This window comes from Pleuronectes platessa, chromosome 5, assembly GCF_947347685.1.
Source record: "Pleuronectes platessa chromosome 5, fPlePla1.1, whole genome shotgun sequence".
NCBI classification, from domain to species: Eukaryota; Metazoa; Chordata; class Actinopteri; order Pleuronectiformes; family Pleuronectidae; genus Pleuronectes; species Pleuronectes platessa.
Genome location: NC_070630.1, coordinates 3,384,654 through 3,409,472, shown reverse-complemented (window position 1 = coordinate 3,409,472; position 24,819 = coordinate 3,384,654). Strand labels below are relative to the sequence as shown.

At 47.1% G+C, this 24,819-nt stretch overlaps 4 protein-coding genes across 5 annotated transcripts; 2 read left to right on the top strand and 2 right to left on the bottom strand.

Moving 5' to 3' along the window:
- The first annotated feature begins 5 nt into the window (after positions 1-5).
- dhx34 (DEAH (Asp-Glu-Ala-His) box polypeptide 34) lies at positions 6-6,847 on the top strand. Of its 2 annotated transcripts, none has more exons than XM_053422806.1 (16): positions 6-967; positions 1,471-1,782; positions 1,989-2,243; positions 2,338-2,440; positions 2,528-2,745; positions 2,828-3,002; positions 3,204-3,397; positions 3,502-3,603; positions 3,687-3,950; positions 4,322-4,495; positions 4,627-4,729; positions 5,070-5,176; positions 5,371-5,637; positions 5,760-5,939; positions 6,316-6,463; positions 6,555-6,847. In XM_053422806.1, the coding sequence occupies exons 1-16, from the start codon at positions 284-286 to the stop codon at positions 6,689-6,691; spliced, it is 3,423 nt and encodes a 1,140-aa protein (XP_053278781.1). In that variant the 5' UTR covers positions 6-283; the 3' UTR covers positions 6,692-6,847. The 2 variants fall into 2 exon arrangements, with proteins under 2 accessions (XP_053278781.1, XP_053278780.1); XM_053422805.1 differs by having other exon boundaries at positions 6,549-6,847.
- Positions 6,848-10,035: 3,188 nt separating this feature from the next.
- spred3 (sprouty related EVH1 domain containing 3) lies at positions 10,036-14,293 on the bottom strand. Its single transcript, XM_053423527.1, has 6 exons — positions 14,283-14,293; positions 12,409-12,574; positions 12,115-12,283; positions 11,957-12,018; positions 11,684-11,842; positions 10,036-11,022 (listed from the first exon to the last, which is right to left on the bottom strand). The coding sequence occupies exons 1-6, from the start codon at positions 14,291-14,293 to the stop codon at positions 10,036-10,038; spliced, it is 1,554 nt and encodes a 517-aa protein (XP_053279502.1).
- A 2,902-nt stretch (positions 14,294-17,195) lies between these two features.
- psmd8 (proteasome 26S subunit, non-ATPase 8) lies at positions 17,196-20,666 on the bottom strand. The gene is made up of 7 exons (XM_053423345.1): positions 20,510-20,666; positions 19,636-19,708; positions 19,442-19,544; positions 19,186-19,351; positions 18,528-18,628; positions 18,265-18,376; positions 17,196-18,028 (listed from the first exon to the last, which is right to left on the bottom strand). Exons 1-7 carry the CDS (start codon positions 20,612-20,614, stop codon positions 17,891-17,893), a joined length of 798 nt encoding a protein of 265 aa, XP_053279320.1. The 5' UTR covers positions 20,615-20,666; the 3' UTR covers positions 17,196-17,890.
- A 73-nt stretch (positions 20,667-20,739) lies between these two features.
- Positions 20,740-23,257, top strand: nup88 (nucleoporin 88). Its single transcript, XM_053423344.1, has one exon. The coding sequence runs from the start codon at positions 20,740-20,742 to the stop codon at positions 22,900-22,902; it is 2,163 nt and encodes a 720-aa protein (XP_053279319.1). The 3' UTR covers positions 22,903-23,257.
- Positions 23,258-24,819: the final 1,562 nt, after the last annotated feature.

Here is a 24,819-nt window from a genome sequence, read left to right as displayed (position 1 = left end):
TTCCCCCGTTCTCCTCCGAAGCTGCTGCTGGATTTGTCTTTAGTTTTATTTGTATTTTGTCCTCGTGTGGTTTTTATCTAAAGTTGTTTTGACCTGAAACTTTATAAAGAACTTTCCCGCTGCTTGTGTCAGACACGTGAGGAGAAAAACGGGTTTAAATGGAGTCTGCAGCGGATTTAATTCAGAAGAAACTCCATCGTGGTTAAAGCAAAGTTCCGGATATGTGAGTTTTATTTACTATCAGTGAGTAAACCTGAATCCTGTGTAGTGACCTGGGATTAGAATGGATCGCGACCGGAGGAGAGACCGCCGGAGCTGGGACTGGGACAGCCCGCAGTGCCGAGCCCAGCTGGACGAGGTGTTTTTCCGCAGGCACGACTACATCCAGGCCGGCAGCCAGGAGCACCGGGACTTCTGGAGCTTCTTCGACCGCTTCCAGAGGTTCAAGACGAAGCGGGAGATGGCCGGGGGGCGACAGGAGGACGGTGGGGGCCAGGGGAAGACCGTGAAGGTGGATCTGGGGCTTCCTAAGGAATATGATGCCCGGTACCGGATCAATGTGTCGGTTTGCACCCGGGACGTGGAGGAGCGCCTGGGGAAGTCGGAGCACAGGAGTCGGCAGAGCTCGTCGGGCCCGGGCGAGCAGGAGATCTCCGACCTCCGCCTGGCGCTGCTCCACTTCCTGGACTTCACCCAGAGGCAGAGTTTCGGCAAACTGGCCAAGCTGCGGCGGGAGCAGAAGAACCTGCCCATCTACCAGTACCGGGACCGGATCGTGGAGCTGGTGCGGAGTCACCCGGTGGTCGTGGTGGCAGGAGACACCGGCTGTGGGAAATCCACCCAAGTGCCCCAGTACCTCCTCTCGGCCGGATTCACCCACATCGCCTGCACTCAGCCCCGACGGATCGCCTGCATCTCCCTGGCGAAGAGAGTCAGCTTCGAGAGTCTCAACCAGTACGGCTCCAAGGTTTGTCACGGAACAGACCGTGGACACATTTAATGACCATAATAATAATAATAATTCAATGACAATTTGACATTCATCCAACACATAGGAAAACTAGAATTTCCCTCAGGAGAGCTCACACGTCCAACAAGGCCCAGCACTCCCCTTGGATTCAATCACGCTGCACCGCATTTCACACAATAAGAAATATCAGTATATCTCCTTTTATATGCCATAAAGTGATATCATCAACATGTGGAAAAATAAAGTGAATCTGCACCAACATGTGACCGGCTCTTCCCTGAAGCAGATCACATCCTTCCACCAAGTTTCATAGAAATCTGCTCAGTAGTTTTTGTGTAATCCTGCTGAAAAAACAACCGACCAATGGACACTAAACACATCACAGAGGGAGACTAGTACCATGTTTAATGCATAATCAAATAGACACCATATATGCAGTAGAAATAGACAATTATAATTATTATCTGCAGCAATACTTTAACTGTGAACCTAATTTTAAGGTGGGGTACCAAATCCGCTTTGAGGGCACCCGTACCCCGGCCACCAAGCTGCTGTTCCTGACCGAGGGGCTGCTGCTCCGGCAGATCCAGCAGGACCTGACGCTCTCTCAGCACCAGGTGCTGATCGTGGACGAGGTTCACGAGCGACACCTCCACTGTGACTTCCTGCTCGGGGTCCTGCGCACTCTGGTGGCCGAGCGGCCGGACCTGCGTCTCATCCTCATGTCGGCCACCATCAACATCAAACTCTTCTCGGACTATTTCAGTAGCGCTCCGGTGCTGCAGGTGCCAGGCCGGCTGTTCCCCATACAGGTGAGCAGAGGTGGTGAAGGAGAAGATGAAATAAACATCTAGTCTAGTAGTTGATCTGTAATTACACATTTTTGACGCTCTATCATACACAATTGAAGCATAGGATTAGGAAATTATGTTCAAAAGTAATATTTTACGGATTTTGTGAGTAAATTAAACGTATATTTGGAATTGCATTCATTTCCTCATCTGTTTCCGGTACAAAGGTGATCTACCAGCCCATTCCGTCCGAGGAGCAGCCGACACGCACTGAGAAACTGGATCCCCGGCCGTTCCTGCGCATCCTGCAGGGCATCGACCAGCGTTACCCGCCAGAGGAGCGCGGCGACCTGCTCCTCTTCCTCAGCGGTGTGGCGGAGATCTCCACCATCCAGGAGGCCTGTCAGGTTTACGCCACGCACACCAGTCGCTGGATCGTCCTGCCGCTGCACAGCACGCTCTCCCTGGCCCAGCAGGATAAGGCACAGACAGCTCTGTTTGGATTAGAATGGACATGTAGTGTTTGAAGTCTGTCGTTTATCACCTTTAACTCTGCGTTGTGATGTCATCACTCAGGTGTTTGACATTTCTCCTCCTGGGGTGAGAAAGTGCATCATCTCGACCAATATCGCTGAGACATCAGTAACAATCGATGGGGTTCGCTTTGTTGCCGACTCAGGTGTGTAACTCTTTATTCATAGCTGGAAATGAACCTGTCCCAGAATCAGAACAACAACTCACAGTATTCTGGTTTGTTCTTTCACAGGAAAGGTAAAAGAAATGAGTTTCGATCCGAAGGCCAAGATGCAGCGTCTGCAGGAGTTCTGGATCAGCCGAGCCAGTTCTGAGCAGAGGAAAGGTCGAGCGGGTCGCACGGGTCCAGGAGTGTGTTACCGCCTGTACGCCGAGTCCGACTACGACGCCTTCGCACCTTACCCTGTGCCTGAAATCCACCGGGTGGCGCTGGACTCCCTCATTCTCCAGGTCTCCAGCACAGCCATTCAACCCTTCACCCTCCAATGTTCAATTCCAGCTTTATTCATGTTTGTTACTTTATGTCTTGCAGATGAAGAGCATGTCTCTTGGAGATCCTCTTTCTTTTGTCTTCATTGATCCACCTCCAGCTGCGAGCATCCAGACTGCAGTAACTTATTTGAAAGAGCAGGGGGCGCTAGACGGGACTGGGGAATTGACTTCTATCGGGAAGTTGCTGGCTCAGCTTCCTGTGGATGTGGTGATAGGTAAGATTCCCAACAACCAAAACCATATTGTAGTTTGTTTCTGGTAATCAGTGGTTAAATAAAGTTCATTTATCATCTTGGTCTCTTTCAGCTTATTACTGTACGTACAGGCGCAGCTTCATATTCTACTTGTGTGTGTGTGTGTGTGTGTGTGTGTGTGTGTGTGTGTGTGTGTGTGTGTGTGTGTTTGTGTTCCTTCAGGGAAGATGCTGGTCCTGGGCTCTTTGTTTAACCTGGTGGAGCCCGTGTTGACGGTGGCAGCCGCCCTCAGCGTTCAGTCACCGTTCCTCCGCAGCTCACAGCACAATCCCGACTGCGCCACCGCCCGCCAGCCCCTGCACAGCAACCAGGGAGACCCCTTCACTCTGCTCAGTACCTTCAATGCGTGGGTGGAGGTCAGCAATGGAAAAACATTATGTTACAGTGACTTTTCAATATAAACAGATTGGTTGAAATATGAGGTCTGGTCTTTATTGTAGTTCTTATTTGGAATCGACAGGTGAAGAAAGAGAGAGGAGGTGGCTCCAGGAAGTGGTGCAGGAGGAGAGGCCTGGAGGAGCAGCGGCTGTATGAGATGGTCAACCTGCGCAGGCAGTTCAAGGCAGGATGTTCACACAGCGGCTCACACACGTTTTAAATGTGTTGACATTGTTTCTCATTACAAGCTCCCTCTCTGGATAACAGGAGCTGCTGAGGAGCCACGGCCTCCTGGAGTCGGAGAACAGAGACGCCTCTGCTGGGGACCGCGGGCAGCGCAGGGAGAGGCTGACCGAGAGGAGGAAGCTGCACCAGATGAAGAGAGATCACGAGAAGCAGGAGAACAGCAAACGTAAAGTCTTGAGGTTGGAGGAGGGCCAGGACGGAGAGATGTCCTCAGGATCGGACACAGAGGAAAGAGGCAGAGGCAAGAAGGACAAGGAGGGACCAGGACAGAACGTGGACATTCAGGTGAACTCAGAATACAGAGAAACCCTCACCTGCAACATGTGGTACTCACAGATGAATACATTTATATAAACTCTATGTTGCAATACTATATAATAGTATAACTCCAGGAACTACTGAATAATACTGCATGCATACATTCTTAGAATTTTAAACCAAACAAAAGTTCATCTTCTCCCTGCAAATATTAAAGGTTATTTAGAATTTCTTCTCAGAGATAAACATCTTTGTTTGTCAGATTTTACAACTTCACTGCTGCAGTTTGAAGAAGGACCTTGAAGGAAGTCGTGTGGATTCCAGCATCATTATGTCACATTGTAGAACTGGTTGTATGTGTGTTGTCTTCAACTGTGTCTGTTGTTCTCCTGGAACAGGAAGTGAAGTTCAAGTTGCGTCACAACATAACCGAGCTGCAGGACGCCGTCACCGTCAGTGCGGACATGTCCTCCCGGCAGCAGGCGTTACTCAAGCTGCTGCTCTGCCGAGGCCTCTACCCTCAGCTGGCGCTGCCCGATGAACACAACTCCACCCGCAAGGACTCGGAGCAGGTCAGACCTCCTGCTGCGCCTCCCTCCTTCCAAGGCTTTAACGACACAACAAGTGGGAGGACTCGTGTTAGTAGTGCTGTTGTTTTACTGATTATAATAACGATTCCACTTCATGATTTTCCTTTTTGTAGGTGTTTCACACGAAGAACAAGCAGGGAGTGGTGATCCACCCGACCAGCGTGTTTGCCATTGACCCAGAGGTCTTACACGTTCCCGAGGACGACAGCAGAGAAGGTAACACATGTGGAACATTTAATCACAATAAGCTAGAGTCACTCAGAGAGCTCAAACCTCCACAAGGCCAAACTGTCCCCTCGTAAAACCACATTGAAATTCACTAGATCCAGTTTTTTATATTATTTATTATTATTTGGATCTACACCACATTGAACCGGATTCAAACTTTAATGACTTGCATCCCTCTAACAAGTTGTGTGGTAGTTTAGTCCAGTAGTTGTTGCGTACTCCTGTTAACAAACACACACACACAGAAATAACCTCCTGGGTGTGATAACCGTCACAATGAGCCGATGTTCAGGATTAAATCCGGTGTCTCTTTGCGTCCCACCTGCAGGACCGGACCGTGGGGACAGCAGCCGACACCAGCTGCTGGCCTTCGTCACTCTGCTGGAGACCAACCGGCCGTATCTGTCCAACTGCGTGAGGGTTCCTGCTCTGCAGGTCAGTCCCAGAGGAACCTCCTGCTCCCACCACTAGCCCTAACCCTAACCAACCCTGATAACGTCCCTGTATGATCCATGTTTTTAAATATTATCTGTGTAATGTACCACCTCTTTTGTTTATTATGGTCTATCCCATTCCTACCCACATGATGCAGGAGTATCAATATTGTGTGTTTGCGTTTTGCTCACCAGGCTTTGCTGCTGGTTGCAAACTCTGTGGACAGTAACGCTGACTGTACCCGTCTGGTGGTGGACGGCTGGCTGGAGGTGGAGCTGAGGGACGCAGAGGAGGCGCTGAAGGTGCTGTCCACGGTGCTCACTCACAGGGCTGAGTGGGAGCGCCTCCTGCGGGTCAAGCTGGAGCAGAACACGGTAGAGGGAGCACTAGGCCAGGGGGTGTCCCGCAGAGTCCTGGAGAAGCTGAGCGAAGGCCTGGTCCGCTTCCTGCTCTACACGGAGGTACTGAGGCAGCACTGACCAGGATGTTAACGTCTAATGTAACAGAATGAAATAAGTAGCTCTTACACATCTTGATCCAAATAATAATGTCTTCACCCCCTCCCTCCCCCCCACCCCCCCAGGTCACTTACAGCCTACGGCGACTCGCAGCTTTCCAGATCCAGAACCTGTACGTCGGCCCTCAGCCTGAGTCTGAGTTGTCTCGGGACCTGAAACCACTGTTCCCAGGAGCCGAGGCCAAGCCCCACCCGATTAAAGGAGGCCTGCGTGTCTCCAGCTTCTTCACCTACAACTGTCTGGCTGTGAGTGTGTGTCTGTGGCAAATTCACAGAAACATCCAGATCTCTTTTGTCAGAGCTACAAAGACAAATAGATGTTTCAGCCGTTTTCTAAATCATTCCATGTCCGGATGTGTTTGTTTTGTGGATCTTGAGTTGAACTGTACTCGCTGGTGTAAAGTTAAAACTTTTTACTTTAATATCTGAATTTAACCGATGGAAAGTGAGTTAAAATCCCTGAACTCAGTTTCCTCAATAAAAGGCGGAGGAGGTTATTAAAAAAGTCTGATGGCTGGTTTGAGCTCGGATGGATTTCATGTCTCATGCATTTAAATCCTCTAAATAAGTCTTTAGATAATAAGTGAAGTGTAACTGAATAAGCCGCTGTGTGTGTGTGCAGGACTCTCGGGATCTCTACAGTGAGTGTTTACGGACTTTCTGGACTTGTCCTAACTGTGACCTCTACATGCCTCTGACTCCACTGGAGCGCATGCAGCACGAGGCCTCCTGCAGGCCGGCAGGAGAACAGCAGCAGCAGCAGGAGGAAGGTCAGGAATTTGTCATTTAAAAAAAATATTTTTGTGATTATTTTATGCTTGTGCATGAATTAACTGAGGGATTGTGATTTTTCAGAACCAGAAGACAAGAAACCAGGTCCTTCGTCGATGTCCAGTCTTAACCGAGTTTACCACTGTGACGTTTGCGATGAAGACTTGACCCTCACCTCCACCGAGATCCTCAAACACAAGCGCCAGCACATGTACTCCACCAAGTAGCAGACGACTAAACTAAACCACAACAACTCAACACAACTTGTGTCTGTTCGGTTGAGGATGGACTGAATCTGTGGGGTCATCACTTATCATTCATGACATCCTTCTTTCCTTCCTCTTGTACTTGTGAAACTTTAAAATAAAGTGTTATTATTTCCCTCTGAGGGTCACTGGGTATATTTTGTGTTGCGTTGTGTACATCTCTGTTCCAATTGGAGTGTTGGAAAACAACTCTCCCAAATGAATGTTATAAATATGCACAGATTCGTTGTTATTCCAAATATTGGTTTATAGGTTTTTTCCTGATTCCTCTTTTTGGAATAATCCACTTTCAAGCAGTCGTTGGGAAAAGAGCAGTGAGAGAGAAGAAGACGCTGATTTAAAATATAGAGTGAGGGTTTAATAATGATACAAACCCACGATATGTAACACCTCAAAGCAGCACATTGGCACAAAGTCAGAAGTAAGACAGCACGGAAGATAAAAACCTGTCTCAAAAAAATAAAGAATCAGAATAAATATCTCAATAAATAAATAAACAGGTAAATATCTCATTAATTACTTTGAAAACTAATAAATACGTACATTTGAAAAATATGCACATTGGCAGAAATCAATAACCCCGGAAAAAAAAATTAAAACAAAAAGAAAGTAGTACTTAATACAGAGTTACTTAGAAATCATAAGTTATTGATTACTCAAATCAAAAGGCACATTTATTAAGATGTAAGAATGGGGCCTGCAGTTGTGATCACATGACTGTCAGTCCTCCAACACCAGTTCTGGACCAGAAGTAGCAAACTGTGTGCAATGGCTTTACTAGTTCTGTATGTCTGCACCATTTAGTGAACGTGTGTGTGTGTGTGTGTGTGTGCGTGCACATCTATGCAATGCAGATTTGTGGGGATTGTGTGTGTGTGTGTGTGTGTGTGTGTGTGAGGGAGGGAGGGAGGAGGGGGGGGGGCTGAGTTTGAGTCCCATATCTGAGAGGTCAAGGGTCGTGTTCATCAGCGGTCGAGTGTCTTAACCCCCCCCGTCTGTTCCCTTCACTCACTTTAAGTCACTTTGGATAAAAGTTCTTGGCGAAACCTTAAAATGTAAATGATCAGGTGAAGCTTCTGAAAGGTTCATTCTGCCGTAATCTGAGGGTTCATCAGCTGATTCCTTCCATTTGTAGTGAAACTCATCAACACTGGTTCCCCGACACAGAACACATCAAACTTTACTTTCTAAAGGAGAACACCTTTGGGTTCTCCATTGAGGTCATTCATTACTTCATGGTACTTTTTGAATCGAGATCACACAAAAACATACGATGATGTCGATCTCTTTCTTTAACATTGACAGACGGGAAGTTTTCCCAGGGAATGAAACCAGGATCTTTGTGAAACTGAATCAGGCACGTTAAGGGGAACTGATTTCCACGGGTGTATGTGGAGACTGGTGCAGCCTGATTGAATTTAAGGAGAAAGTCTCTGGATTTAAAAGAGAAATTCCCCCAAAGATTCCCTTTAGAAGACGTCATATAATGCTCGATGCATTTAGATCTTGATTCTTCATCTACGAGAACAACATCAAAGTCTTTAGTTGACCTCTTGTGGAATAAATCTCACTTTGCTTGACTGTTACACACCGGTGCAGAGTGGAGGCTGCACACGAGGCCCCTGCTCTTTGATTCACACAACAAACCTGATATTACTGAGGTGAATTATTAAGATTCTGTTGACGAGCTAGTCTACCCTCATCTTCCCGTGGCCAGAAGTAGAAAAATAATCCATCAATCTGCAAAACAGACACATAAATGCAGCGTACGTCCCCAGAAGCCTCGGGGTTAATTTGTCTTTAACATAATCTAATAACATAATATTTAGTTCCCTCGGAACTTTGGGTTTGTTTCCAACTCGGGGACAGTTTGAAAAAGGGGATTTGGGCAGGACTTCAACTAGCAGCTTTTATTTTTTTTAACTTCATACTTAAAGCAACATTAGCAAACACTGTTCCCGAACAAAGAAACACACTCCGGTCGTCTTCTCCAACTTCCCGATCACAGGGTCGACAGTCTGCAGCGCTCGTGTTCACCACGTGGGAGCTACGTGCTGCTGATCAGAGACCAGCCGGCTCTGCTCGATATCAAAACACAATAAGACGATCACACTTTCCATTTCCAACACTTTTTTCAAATTCTACGTTAGTTTTTAGAGCGACTGGTACAAAAATACTCTCAATACGTTGTTCATTGCACTTGTTTCTTTTTTTTGGTGGCCTGGACACATCTACAGATTAGTCAGCATGGGGTCCTTTTTAGGGAGGGGGGGGGGGGGGGGGGGAGGAGGGGGGAGAATAAACTCGCTCAGAGGCCTCAGTTGAAAAGCACCTTAACTGATTCAACACGTGCATCAGGTCGAATGGGATGTTTCTCTATGATTAATATTGGAAAAACATGTAGAGATGAAGTAACATGTCCAGAGTGAGGGAGTTTAAAGTTCGACGAACATTTGTGATTTCTTTTCTTTTCAGAAAACAAAACTATTCTTGTGTTTGGTTATAAAATGAATCACATTAGGACTTTTAAGTCGTTGTGGTTGTCATTGCAGCTTTCCCTTAACTGTAATCGTCCCCTTTGTGTTCGATAAGGTTTTTTCCTCCAGCGGTGGACTTCACACTCTACACACAGCAGCAGGGCTCTCAGATGCTGACACTCTTTCCAGAACTCTCTCCTTGACCAGGGCTAGAGAAACATCTGAGGTAAACTTAGAGGTAAAGGGTGATATCTCATCATCAACAGGCCGACATGAAACAAGTAACGCCCCCAAGATCTCGTGTTTGTGAATACGTGATAGTGTGTGCCACTGGGGGTTCTGTCAATATGTTATACATTTAATAAAATATACCAATTAAAATTATTACAATCATATATATAAACATCTTTTGTTTTTGTGTTTTTCTTTCTAAATAAAAAAAAAAACGGACATTGGAAACAGTGTACACATCATCTTTGCCTCTGCCCCTCTACCTGCGATTAAAGTCTCTGACAGCTGACCGGAGATCAGCCAACCCGCGGTATATCCACCATGAAGGCTCCAGATGACTCCCACAGAGCCTGGTCTGAGTGCAGCGCACCTTCAGCAGGCATGGACCGGTGAGGAAGGCCCCAGGTTGAACAGAGAACGAGCGGAATGCAGTGGAAGGCCGTGGGGCGTCGGAGGGCCACGTTGAAGGTCTGGGTCGACTGAGAGCGCTGTTCCACCAGCTGAGCTCCACCCCCTCTGTCCCTATCGATGCTCTCTTCTCCCAAACACCCAAACCCCCTTTGGTCCAGGGAGCCCCTCCCACCCCAGAGCCCGGCCTCATCGGACCGCCTTGTGCTTCCCCCCGCAGCAGCCGCACCTCTCTCCGCACCGCAGGCAGGCGCGCAGAGGCAGGTAGCAGCACATGCAGGGCACGAAGAGCGACAGGGCCAGGAGGGCCAGCCAGCGGGCACAGCAGAGGGGGTGCGGGTGGCCCCCCATCGACTCTTCACACGAGCAAGGCTCCCAGAATTCTCCCTCAGAGTCCGACATGCAGTGGTAGAGCAGACTCTCTGCGCACCACACACAGGTCCACTGGCGCAGGCAGTGCATGGCCGGGTCGGGGGCGTCTCTGCAGCGGCCCCGCCCGTTGTCTGAAGCGATGAAAACCGAGCGGCAGTACACACATCGAGACGAGCACGACGATGACCCCTGAGGACAGGGGCTGTCGTCATCGGGGGAAATGGCCCCCTGGTCCCCGCTGCTTGCCCCTCCTCCTCGCTTACGAGTCCGCGAGCGGGGCGTGGCCAGGGAGGCGTGGATGCAGCACGGAGAGGGCGAGCCTTTGCACGTCTCCTGGGGTGAGCCGGCACCTGAGGACACGCCGGACACAGCGTTGGGCATGGACATACAGGTGGGTGAGGACGAGGACAGACGCTGTGACGCTTTACTGTCCAAGCACACTGTCACCTCGCAGGCGGCCGTCCCCACTCCGGCCAGGTCCTTCTCAAAGCGAACCACGCACAGCTCCGACTTGTCCTGCAGGCTCCCTCCACCGCTGACCACCACGCCCCCAGTCAGCCCCCCGACCATAGTCCTGGTGGCCCCCGCCCGTCGGTAGTCCCCATAACCTCTAGAGCCCCACAGGTCTTTGCATGGGTCCACACTGCGAAGGTCCCCCTCCTCCAGCAGGGAGATGGTGGGTGAGAGGGGGGATGAGGCTGGGGCACCCAAAGGAGGACTCGGTGGAGCAGGAGGTGGCGGTGGGGGTGAAGGGGGATTCAACACAGACGACATTTGTGAGAGCTGTCCCGGCCTGGAGTGGATCTGTGGACAGGGTGTAGAATTACAGGATGAGTCAGGAACAGTGCGATTACAGCTTTTCACCTGAAGGGTCAGAAACCAGATGAAATGCTTCTGTGGGAAGCCAGCAGGTCTTCAGACCCGAGTTCAAGACGGAGACGGAGAAACCAGGAGCTCAAGCTTCAGTCAGAAACACTCTGTCTCTAATCCTGAAGATACTTCCTGGAAATGGTGACATATTGTGACATCACGATACTCCCACATTTGCATAATGCACACCCCCCTAATCAAAGCCAGGTAGAGCTAGAGCAGTGGCCGACACTTCCTACATGCACTGGTAGAGGTTGATCAATCACAACAGAGAGGACCAGCTGGCCAATCAGAGCGGCCAAAACCAAGTGTTTCCGACAGAGGCTGAAGAGAGGAGCTGCAGCAATGGACAGCATAAGAGCATGTAAACCTTTTCAAGTTATAACACTTATTAAAAATGATGAATCTGAATATAAACAGAATACATCTCCGTTAAAATGGGGATGATTTTTGTCTTGAACCCCATTATAGAAACAAACTGGGTCCCAGAACCCTCTTTAAAGAACTCTCCTGTGATGGGATCATCGTGGGAGGGACCAGAGTTCAAGGCAGAGAAACTCTGAGCTTCATGTTATCACGCTGACCGATGCGTTACCTGAGCGGGTGTCTGCGTGGTGCCAGCGTGGCCGGACGCGAAGCTGAACTCCTCCGACAGCACGAAGCAGCTGGAGGACGACTCGCTGGTCACGATGGTGCCGGGCTTGGGAAGCATCTCCTTTCTGCTGTTGGAGGACGACTCACTTCCTGTATGGGACTGGCAGAGGCCGCATGTCATCCAGGAAGTCAAAACACACCAATGGCCGCACTGAGGCCCACATGGAGGAGTAGAACCCTGTGTGTGTCAGACAGGAACTGCTCAGGTACTCACAGCTTGGCCGTCATCCTCGGTGTCGGCCTCTTCTGGCGTGGAGGACGAGGGCGAGTCCGAGCCTGGAGGGTGAAACATCAGAAGAGATGATTTAGTTGTTTGTTTTAACAGATGATTCAAAGACAAATGGTTCCTGACTGAGGCTCGAGCGTCTCTACCTCTGTCCAGCTTGTCGATGACGGCCTGCAGCCCCTTCTCAAAGGAGATGGCGTCGGCAGGACTCTGGAACGTGAGGCCAAACTTCCGCTCCTCCACTCGCCAGTGATGGAAGATGGGGTTCACCTTGTTGTACACCAGCCCCCTCTGCACTGCACACTCCAGCACCGGCTGGACACACAACCCCAGGAGCACGTGCAGTTAGTCAACCCCACCAAGATGTGCACAATCCAACAACACCACATGCATCTACAGTCTCCAGGAGGTACAGCCATAACACACACGCACACACTCACTGCTCGGTCTCGCAGCCGCTCTCCACGTATGATGTGTTCCCGCCGCCCCCGGTCGTCACGGGTCCGCCCCTTACATATGACCACATGACTGAGGCCGCCACCTCCAAGGGGCACCCAGCCGCCACTGGAGTCGTCACGTGTCATCACCACTGCACGCACACGCACACTGTCAGGGGAGCCAAGGAGAGGGAGCAGATTAAACACACACACAGACACACACACACACATACATGTAGGTGCACACGCTTGGTATACATGCATGTTTTTCAGCTTCCACAGCCAATCAGTGAGGAAAAGGCAGAGTAACTTTCAGAGTGATGAGAGTTTTCATCTTTGTTGAACTGAGATAACACAATGAAGACGAGTGTAAAGTGGCAGCTCGGCCTGTTGCAAACATGACAGATCAAAAGCATCAGACAGTCACAGTAATGGATTAGTATGAAACACAACATGACTGAAAGAAAACTGCTTTGCATTGGCAGGCCAACAAATAAGACAGATATAACCCCAACATGTCTGCTGCCATGTGAGAGTTGAAGCTGAGAGGATGAGAATAAGGAGAGGAAGAAAGCCAGTGTTGTTGTGGGGGGGGGGAGAAATGGTCAAATGGGAGGATGGAGGGAGTGAGGGAGGGAGGGAGGGAGGGAGGGAGGAAGAATGAGTGTTTCCCAGATAGATGTATCAATGAACGCACCCATTCGCCATCAGAGGCCCCGGCACCAGCTCGACATGTGCATGAAATGTGCGCAGATTCAGCTGCGTCTTCTTTCCTGGTGTTTTTCAAATCAGGGCCTTTACAATTAAAAAAAAAATTGTTCCCGGATCATTGTTATTTCTCCTCCACGCGCACGCTCATTCTCTCCATTCCGCCCCTGCTGCACACGCTCATTAAACACACCCCGATATCATGTTAGCTGTTTTTTTTTATGAATGGGACAAGAGGAGGACGAGGATCGACGCCGCCGCCGACGCTGCTGCTTCATATCCTCAGCGCACATTTTATTATAAGGCCTATAATAAAATGTGACGAGAGAGAGAGAGAGAGAGAAAGGGAAGAATGAACGAGTGGGTGAGAGGATGGAGAGGAAACGATGGATGGGGGGAGGGGGCCCGATTGGAAAAGGGAAGGAGGAGAGGAGGGGTGAGGATGAGGGAGAGCGACGGAGGGAGAGAGAGAGAGAGAGCGAGAGAGAAAAATCACATTTCATTCATAAAGTTTGGCTTTAAAAAAATCATAATGAAACCCCGAGACACGTTGATGAAAATCTCAACGCCTCCATCCCTCCCTCGTCTCTCTGCAGCCATGTCTTGAATGACGCGACGCTGCCTCCAGGTTAAAAAAAAAAAATTAAAATTAAAAAAAGGAAACTCGCCATGTTTCTTTTTCCTCCTCCAACATGTTTGTTTTGTTTACGCACCGACTCGTTTCGTCTTTAGATAACAAATCGTTAGATTGAGTCTCCGGCGCGTCGCAGCGGCTCCGGAACGCGTCCGCTCGTTTCTTACATCCTCCTGTGCGCGTGCAGACAGCCTCTCGTCCACATGCAGGAGCCACATTTATCCCGCTTTGGCACGGAACGGATTCGCGTCTGATTCACACATGACGGGAGGACGGTGTTGATTCGAGGCGACGTGATGGTGTTTTTATTCCCGCTCCACTGCTGTGAGAATAAAGTGCATGATGCTGGTTTGGTGTCACACTGATGGCGCTGCTCTCCTGTCTTATCCATTTCCTGGCGGATGGTGTGAGTGTGTGTAAACATATATATATATAAAATATAAATATATATATATAAAAATATAAATATATACGTATATATTTATATGTATATACATGTAGGTGCAATGTTAAAAATGAAAATGTAAGGACTTACTCGCCCTCCATGGCTCGGTGTTGCCCGCCGCTTGCAGCAGCCCACCCCAGGGTCTCCTCTCTCTCTCTCTCCCTCTCTGTCTCCCTCTCTCTCTCTCTTTTTTATCCTCCTTTCAGGAAACACTCGCTCACATTCTCTCTCTATCTCTTCTCATTTCCCCTAATCTTCCCCTCTCTCTCCACCTTGATGTCGTTTCGGTGTATCAGGATAGGCTTGAGGTTGCAGCAGCCATTTTCCGCTGGCAGCATCCTCCCTCTCTCTCTCTCTCTCCCTCCCTCCCTCCCTCCTCTCTCTCTCTCTTGAAATCGCTCCCTCGCTTGTTCCCTCTCTCTCTCTCTCTCTCTCTCTCTCTCTACCTGCTCTGTGCCAACACATCCGCACTAATCATTGACAGCATCGTGGCTTTAGGGAGGACTATATGGTTTGTCAGTGGAACCATGTGATTTGAAATCATTGAGAGCCAGTGACTGATGTGGATGTATGAGCAGCAACGTGGGTGGTTAAATAAAAAGCTGTGTAAACCTTCCATGACCTCCTTCTATTCACAAACTTGTTCTATAAGGCTATTTTAAATATATATTGATGGGTAAAACATAATGTGTTCTCTTCATTGCATCTTTGCTGCCGTCTCTGTTCCTTTTTGTTTAATTAAAAACAAGCAGAACCTCGTTTGTTCTCATGTGATTATTGAATATTTTACAGTGTGTATCATGTCGTTTTCTTTTATAAACAGGAAAGAGGACACGTTCTGTTCCAGCTAGTGTCCTTCATAGGATCCTAGAGCTGAGGTTTCAGCACCATGGACAGCAGCACCTCTTAAAGAGATAGTTCACCCAAAAATGAAAATTCACTCATTATCTACTCACCACTATGCCGATGGAGGGAGGGAGGGAGGGGGGGGGGGGGGATGAAGTGTCTGGAAGTCATCTGAATATCGGGGCTTACGAACACTTGGATGACATCACAGGAGAAGTATGGAGGCATTTGGGGTTTTCTTATATTGTTGTTTTTACATTTGAGGTATTGATCACCGTTTGATTCACTTGTATTGGATTTTGCTGCAACACTGTTTACCCCTTAAACTCCAGAACTTCACCACCTCCATCGACACAGTGGTGAACTTTCAATTTTTGGTGAACTATTCCTTTAAAGACGCAGCACCATCTGTGTAATCAGTGAAATTAAACATGTAAACTATAAGAATAAAGTGACTTTACTTATTTAGATCCATAAATAAGCGAATGTGATCAGATGTGTTTTTATTGTCCGACTTGGGCTAGTGTGTGATTTTTTATTATGATTTTTGACTTTAATAATCAGAGAGATTTCAAGTAGTTAATGCATTAAGACCAGTCTGATCATGAGGATAGAAAACAATAAGTAGAAGGACAAAAATTTATTTTTAAATATATTTCATCTTTTGATCATTTTTTTTAAACCTTATTCATAACTATTTTTATCAATGGTCTTGTATTCATGAATCTGCATCTGTGAATAAATTATTTTTATATGTTATATATAGTTTTTTATAACATTTAAACATTTAGAGAGTAACTGATATATCAAAGAGTTCCATTTGTTATTTTTTATAAACTTGAAATGTTGTTTTAAAAATGTATTTCATTTGTTTCATTTATAATATTAAATTGAGTTTCTTTTGGAGAAAGGGGGACAGAGAAGTCTTTGGTTCTTGTTTTATAGTGTTAGACTGAAATTGGTGCTTTACTTGTCTGTAAATACTGACTCATTAAAAAGAGGGGACGTTTAAAACTACACAGGAGGTGGAATAAAATAAGTGAACACACTGTGTTGTTCTAGGTCATCAGATTAAGACTGAAGCGAATGAGTGGACATGTAGTGTCACTCTCACTTATGGTAGGAGTTTACTGTAAACACACACAAATGATTATCCTACAGAATAGTTATGTTTGCTTGGCACCAGTGAAACCAGTGGTTCTTGGATGAGATGCTGGAGGAACCGGATTCAGCTCTCTGACGCACCTGTTGCTTGATTTAAATGGAAAACATCACCAATCGTCCTTCAGGGGTTAAAATAACTGAGTTATTTTGTGTTTGTGTTAGAAACAGCTTCTCTGTCCACGTCTGCCCCTTTTCAGTTTGTTGCTGGAGACTGAACTCACAGATTCATACTAGAAACCCACCTGCACAACTAGGTCCAGATGTTTCCTTGTGGCTTCCTGCTATCCAGGCCCTGGGAAGGCAACATCCCTTTCTGGATCAACTATGGCACATTGTGTAATATACTTATACATATAAGTTAACCATATAAGTACTTAGGGTTTCACTCTTCTAACAAGTCGTCAGGTTTGCAATTATAAATGTTAGCTTCAAGTTTCTAACGAGCCAATGAAGACTTTGGTCACCTGAAATTAAATGTGTCGATATATTATTTTATAAACGTTCTGCAGATCATAAGCTTTGCAGCTGTTAATAAATTGACATTTTCACATTTTATTTCCCATAATTTGTCAAACATCCATTGGAGAAGTCACCCTTATTAATTTAAAATATGTGATAAACAGACAAGCAAAGCGTGTGTCAGGCTGGGAGAGTATACTCTATAATCTGGCAACCCCAAGGTAGCTTTCATTAATACCTTATAATTGATATACAAAGAAATGATATAACAATTTAAAGTTTTTATACATATCTTATTGGCAGACTAACTATAAGTGATGGTGGGGAAATTAAATATATGCCCAAAAATTCCTCAGGGTTGTGGATTTGCCCAAACAAGTGATAGCTTCCTCTGGTCACAGCTGAAATATCTGGATCTTGCTCGGCACTGAGGATTCAAGATGAGGAGGAACGAGTGAAGACAGAAATATGAATATCTTGCATCCTGGGAAAAGTTTGAATTGTAATGTTTAAAAAATCCAGTCATTCAAACAATTAACTCTCTAAATTATTTATTGCAGACAAAGACTTTCATTGTAAGATCAACTGGATTACAAACCATCTTGGGAGGAGGAGGAGGAATCACCATTTAGAAAACACTCAAACTTCAATGGCAATTCTTTCAGTTGCTAGGATACAAGGAAAGGGCGAATCACTTCTGCGAGCTCCACTAACGAGAAACTGAACTTTGTATACAAAAAGAGTTTTGCTTGAATTTGTGGAAAAAGCTGTGTTGATAGTTTTGTGTGACACTGAAAGGCAAAGTCAGGGTGGTGAGTGTTTTGGTCACCAGCTGGGAATGACCCATGAAATCCTCAGTTTTAATATTGGACAGATGGCGTCTTGAATAAAATAAGTAAATGTAACATATAAACCCTTATATGTTTAATAAAAGTAGATATACAGCTACTGCTGAACAGAATGTCACCTGTGATGCTCATAGTTTTGTTCCCACGTGTTTCAAAATGACAGCAAACAGGAAGACCTGTAGATGGTTTTGAGAATACAGGAAAAATAGATGCTGATCGGTTTTTTGAGGACGATGGACAACACATCCACCACACCAGCCAAAAAAAATGAAGTCATAACCCTCAGGGAAACTGCAACGGAGCCGACTGGATGTATACTGGATCAGCGTCGTGCGTGTCTGAGTGTGTCTGTACATGGTTGAGTGTGTTCCTGGGGGCGGATTACACAATCATTTCCAGCTGTCGTGCATATTCGATGACCTGTTGTGCCAGCTCGGTGGAGGGAATGGTCACCTCTTCTGTCCGCTGCTGCTGACTGGCGAAGGAGTAGTAACCATCGGGGCTTAAACTCCATCCTCTCTGCAACGGAAAGAATAATCAGTTTGTACCATTTTACTTTCTGTAGCAACGAGCTTGTTAAAAAATTTAAATGGTTAACTAAAGGTTTTTGCACCGAACTTAAATTGTGATATTAACCTCAATGAAAGGAGTTGTAGGATATAAATTAATATCTGCAGAAATCGTCTTGCATCTCTGGATAGAACTTAATGTATAGTTTAATCGTGTTTCCCACATTCAAAAGGAAACTAACAAACCTTCTTGGCGTAGTCAGTCATCTTTTTGGGGGTACTGAAGAAAAGCACTCGAGTGGCTTCAGCGAACTGGATCTGCTCGTATGCTTTCTCTATGCAACCTGCGATCTCATCACTGCAATGAAAGGTCATGTTTAGATGACGTTATCTTTTAAAGACAACAAAAAGATAAAAGCTGTTGGCTGCAGACGTTTTAAAAGATACGGAATAGATGGCATCAATGTAACAAGTGTAGAAATGATAACAGATTTAATATCAATCCTTACCGAATTGTGTCAAGCAGAATATCTATAAAAAACGTGTAGCTCTCGGCAGGAATGTTGCCTTTGGCAAGAAAGACCTTGTTGTAGTTTCCCTCCATCAAGTACTGAGAAGGAAAAAGAGTTATCAACACAGTTTAATGTTAATAGAGAATTCACAGACCAGGCATGTCTGTGGGGTTATTTTGGATCATTTTTCCAACTATTTAACAATGAAGTTTGTCTGCAATGAAAAAATTTAATAAAATTTGGCTATTCGGAAAGGAAAATATGAACTATTGGAAGTTTCTTATAGAATGCACACTGTTAATGTATCACAGCGTTCAGGAGAAGGTGAATATCATATAACTCATCTGAGTGAGTTAATTCATTTCTTTGAGGGAATCACTTCACGGTAATCCAGCTGCTAGTCTGCCACTAACCCCCCGGACCTGCCTCACTAATCGACTGGTCGAGACATGACAACCTGAAACCAGCTCCTGCTTCTGCAATGACTCAACGATACGGATTTAGGGAATTGATTAAGATGAGAAGCCAAATTATTAATTTGACGGAACCAGTTCAGTAATTTAAGGGCTTTAAATTCATTTGATATTGGGAATGCTGAATAAAAGTACACTATCAAACCACAGAGTTGTTATCTGCCTAGAATAAAGTGCAGTACCTGCTCTAAGGACACTGGGTGTCTGATGTAGATGTTGGTCTGAATATCTCGAGCACTCAGCCGCTCCAGTTCTGTGTGAAACTCAGACACACGGTTCTGTGAGAGCAGGAAGAGCAGGTTCAGTCCAAGCAGCTGGTGCATGTAGGCAGCTTCAGGCAGTTCATCCCTTGATGAGAAAGGTAAAAGAAGAGCGATATAAGAAGTGCATTACATTTCACAAAATTCGCAGACGTGAAGAATGAAAGGGGGACATTACTTGTAATCAAAGTAGTAACATTTGAGCTGGGCCATGTATCTCTCGAAGGACGGGATGTCCTTCTTGAGGATACTCCACAAGGCTCCGATTTCAAGGACATCCCCTGAAACAAATACACAGATCGGTATTAGAGGGATATCTTCTTAAAAACTGTGTTACTACTGAACCTTGAATGAATATTAACGTAAACTCACGAGCTAGAATGAGCTGCTGCTTGGTGAGCGCAGACCCACTGGTCGGTAAAAAGTTCAGCTCCAGCAATGAGACCTGGAAAGAGATTTCGGGTCATTTTCCACAACATGTCAGACTTTGGATCACCCAACGATTTAAAGAATCATATAACATTAAGTCATGTATCCTCCAAACCATATAAAATTTGATGTCGGAAAATAAAACACGAGAGAATCATTTAAAATTCCCACTATAGTGAATGTTGGTCATGCTACAAAAAGCAAGGGGGAAGTAAACATAAAGTTGTAAATAAATAAAGGCCATGTGAACATAATAATAAAATACACAATGTAAACTTAATAAATCAAATGTAAACAGGATTGTAAATATAAGAAAATGTCAAGTTAAATGAAGATTGGCGAGTTTGAAATAATATCCCTCGAGCAATAATAACATTAGTAGTTATAATATCACAAACATTAACTGTTGGATGATTATTGATGATATCAGAGCAACAAATCACATAATTACTAATAACAACCTCCATTGACAGGTTTGTTTTGAACGTCAGACCCAGGTGCAAACTAGCTTCACAATGAATAAGCGCTAATGCGTTAGCACCACTCACTGTAGTCATTTAGATTTAATCTGTGGAAGCAACAAACATCGCACAGATAAATAAAACACGCTATTCCCCAGAACGCTGACCACGTTATTTAACCGATTGACCACGAGCGTCTGGAGTTTATACAAACGGGAAACTACACGTTAGCGTTAGCCTGGGCTAGCGTCCTGGAAGTTAGCATCGTTAGCTAACAGCGCTAACGCTTCACGCCGCGTTCCCCCGGCTCCCACTCGGGCTCTTTAAAGACCAGGAGACCGGGAGCGAGGCCTCACCTTCAGCTTGATGAGCAGGTCTCCACACTTGCTCAGGTTCGGGTTCTTCTTGTTCCACTCTCCCTTCAGGGTCTCGTACAGCCCCGCGGTCTCTCTCAACGCCATGGTGATTCTGCAAAATGTGCGACACCGGCCGTCGGAATACGTTAAAGCGACTGTCGTGAAACGCTCGCCGTTGCCATGGTCGCGTGTTTACCCGCCCACCCGACCCGCAATACGGCAGTTTCAAGATGGCGGCGTTCGGCGCGGAGCGCTGGGTGAGCGAGTTACCGAACCACACGATCTTCAGGAGAATACGGGAGAAGTCGGAGTGGGACCGGCACCGGGGCGAGAGGGGGGCCGCCAAGAACCTTACCTTCTGCCTGGGGGGAGACTTCTTCGTGTGGGACGACGCGGAGCGGCTGTTCTACACCACCAACCTGCGGCAGCTGAACGCGGAGGAGGGACGCGGCGGCGGCGGCGACTGTCAGACCCTCCTGTGCATCAACCCGCCGCTGTTCGAGGTGAACCGAGTGTCGCTGAGTCCCACCCAGCACCACGTCGCGCTGATCGGGCAGCGCGGGGTCTCGGTGCTCGAGCTGCCGCAGCGCTGGGGGAAGAGGTCCGAGTTCGAGGGCGGGCGGAGCGAGATCAACTGCAAGACCATCCCGGTGGCGGAGCGCTTCTTCACCAGCTCGCAGTCGGTGAGTCTTCGGCAGGCGGCCTGGTACCCGAGCGACAACGACGAGCCCCACCTGGTGCTGCTCACCTCCGACAACACCCTCCGGTTCTACGGGCTGAAGTCGCCCCACACGCCGGTGAGAGTCCTGCCGCTGTCGCAGTCCGACGATGGCGGCAGCGGCCATCCTCCCGTCTGCTCCTACGCAGCTTCTCTGGGGGAGATCGCGGTGGCGTTTGACTTCGGGCCGCTGTCGTCTCCTCCCCGGCAGCTGGCGGTCCGGTTCCCCAAAGAGCAGCTGGTGTATCCCCTGTACATCCTCTACGAAAACGGGGAGACCTACGTGAGCTACACAAGCCAGACAACCGGTGTGAGTCTGAGCAAACCTGTCGGCCCCCTCCCCATGTACCCAGCTGCAGAGGACAACTACGGCTATGATGCTTGTGCCATTCTCTGCCTGCCATGTGTGCCCAGTATCCTGGTCATCGCCACAGAGACGGGCACCCTGTACCACTGTGTGGTGCTGGAGCCCGAGGAAGAGGAGGAGACGCGGGCGGTGGAGAAGTGGATCCGAGGTGCAGAGGCAGTGCCAGCTCTCTATGTCTTTGAGTGTGTGGAGCTGGAGCTCACCCTGAAAGTGGCGACCGGAGAGGACGAGGAGCCTCCAGAGTTTGACTTCACCTGCCCCATCAGGCTGCACAGAGACCCCCTGTGCCAGCACCGGTACCACTGCACCCACGAAGCCGGCGTGCACAGCGTGGGCCTGATCTGGGTCAACAAGCTGCAGAAGTTCCTCCAGTCGAAGGAGGAGGAGAAGGACAGTCTCCAGGAGCTGGCTGCTGAGAAGCGCTGCATCGTTGAGCACATTCTTTGCACCAGGCCACTCCAAACCAGTCAGTCGGCTCCGGTTCTCGGCTTCTTGATCGTGTCTGACCTTTCCCTCGGCGCCACCATGATCTGCATCACCAGCATCTACGAGTGCATCCTCTTGCCCCTGCTGAGCTCTATTCGCCCTCCCTCGCCTTCTCTGCTCTGCTCCCATCTAGGCCCGGGCTCCGTGAACTCCCCTCTGCGCGGGCTGGCCAACGACTCCTTCGAGCAGCACATCCGCAACATCCTGGCCCGAAGCTCCACCAACCCCCTCGTGCTGAAGGCAGGAGACAAGGAAACATCCCCAGCCCCTCAGGAGTGTCTGCAGCTCCTCAGCAGAGCCACGCAGGTCTTCCGCGAGGAGTACATCCTGAAGCAGGACATGGCCCGCGAGGAGATGCAGAGAAGAGTGAAGCTCCTGACGGGCCAGAAGAAAAAGCAGCTGGAGGAGCTGGCTCTGTGCATGGAGGAGAGGAAGAGTCTGACAGACGCAGCGGAGAGGCTGGCCGACAAGCACGAAGATGCAAAGTATCGGCAGGAAACCATTATGAACAGGGTTAAAAAGGTGCTGGTCAGTGTGCAAAGCCAGCTGCCCGTCCTGTCCAACAGCGAGAAGGACATGAAGAAGGAGCTGCAGACCATCAGCGACAAACTGAAGCACCAGGACAACTGCATCAAGCAGGTGAACATGAAGATGGAATACCAGAAGACACAGGTGGACAAGGACGCGCCCACGGCCAGGACATCAGTGTCACTCAACGCCCAGCAGAAAAAGGTGGTCCAGGATGTCCTCAGAGAACAGGGACAGCAAATCGGGGACATGATGAAGCAGATAAAGGACATCAAGAACCACTTCAGTTTCTAAGCTCCGTGGACATCACCAGAAATGTGTTGAGGGTTGGGGTGGGGGGGGGGGGGGGTTTTGAATATTCTGTCGAGTTGATACAGTCCAGTTATTAAATTTTGATAAAAACCTCAGTGCTTTAATTCTCAGTGTATTTGATTATGTTTCATATACACTGATGGAACTTCCTATGTCACTTGTTCTCTTAATTGAAAAATAACAGATTTGCCGTCATGACAATGTCTCTACATGTTGAGTTTTGAGTCAAAGCAGAATATCTCATGTAAATGCAGATGAAGTTTGAAATGTATCGAACTATTTTAAACATGTTCGGGTCACTTTTGGATAAAACAATAAACTTTAAACATATCTATAACGGACTTTACTCACTTACTCATTACATCAGCATAGTACCTTTGGTTAAACATCTTTTACCTATCAAAATTATAAGAGGATTAAAAGAATAAGTTGACTGAAACATCCACAAAAATAATTGTAAACTATATGTTACAGTGTCAAAGGATTTGAAAAGAATATGTTCACAAACTAGTCAACTGAAACTTCATAATATTTGTGAAGAGATCAATAGCTCATGTATTTCCCAAAAGAAATGGGGTCACATTTATAGTCCTTATGTCCAACTGTGTCTTATAAATACATTATTAACATATGTAACTATGATGCTTCAACAGTCTGTGTGAAACCAGCTTGATGCGACTGACTGATGAAACCTGTGATGACGAACTATCCTACACATGATTATCTAGTTTTTATAGTGGAAATAGAAAAGAGAAAATTAGGAAGTCTTATAAACTAAATTATTTAGTTGTCATTTCCTAAACAGTGGATATGAAAATCAATTTAACTCTTGTGTATCTGCTCCAGAGAAACTGGCTCTCCAAAGAATGTAAAGTAGTTTCAGATGTTCACTCAAATAGCAGCCTGCTAAAAACGCATGATATTCTAAACCAAGACCTGTTCATCATTTCCTGAAAAGTACATATGTTAAAAAATGCCCAGTGTTGCAAATAATGGAAATTCTCGCCTCTACACCTAAAGTGAATCAGACCCCATCCCTCCACCTCGTTTGGTGAAAATCAGTATTTTGCATAATCCATGTTAGTGATAAGTGCGCTCAAATAAAACATTTACAGATTTCTGACTTGATGATGGGAATAAATTTAAAAAGGAGTTGATTCAACTTCATGACCATTTTGCAGCTAGTCGACTGGAGCTGTTAAATTGTATTATGTCATATAGACATATGGTGCTTTCTCTCCATTCATATCAATGAGGAAAGGCTAAATATTAAACACAACAAACTACAGTGGAATAAACGCCTTTAAAACTGAAGACTTCAACCTGATGGAGGGTTCAGAGTGTACCTAATAAACTGTGCACTGCCTGAGTGCACACAGGCTTGAATGCCTCCAGTCTGCCCTCTACAGCTGTCAGACTGTAACGTGCAGTGTGAGGTGGAGTCCTGTATCCAGCAGGGGTCACCCCCACACCAGAGCTGCTGACCTCCAGTGTCTCTGCTTTTCCAGGGGACGAGGAATTCCCCCTGTAAGCTCCCAGTGACGTATGAGGAGACCCCCGGTTCCGTTGACTAAGCTCCACTGTTGGGGGATGTCTGTCGTTGTTGTGGGGGGGGGGGGTTCTCCTCTCTGCACCCTGAACCTCAGAGCTGTGGTGGCACCGTGCAGCTCGACTGGAGCACCACATACAGATATATGACTCAGCACAGACTAATTACATAACAGGCGGGCATTGTTCAAGCTGCTGTGGGGAGTCGTTTTACCCTGCTCTCCAAAATGGCGTCGATGGCAGATTATTTGAAAATATACAAGAAATCAAGTCAAGGATCCATATCTCCACTCGCACTGCACTGGGGTTTGTTGTCCCCTCTACTAGACGTCTTCCCCCACTCATAACCTC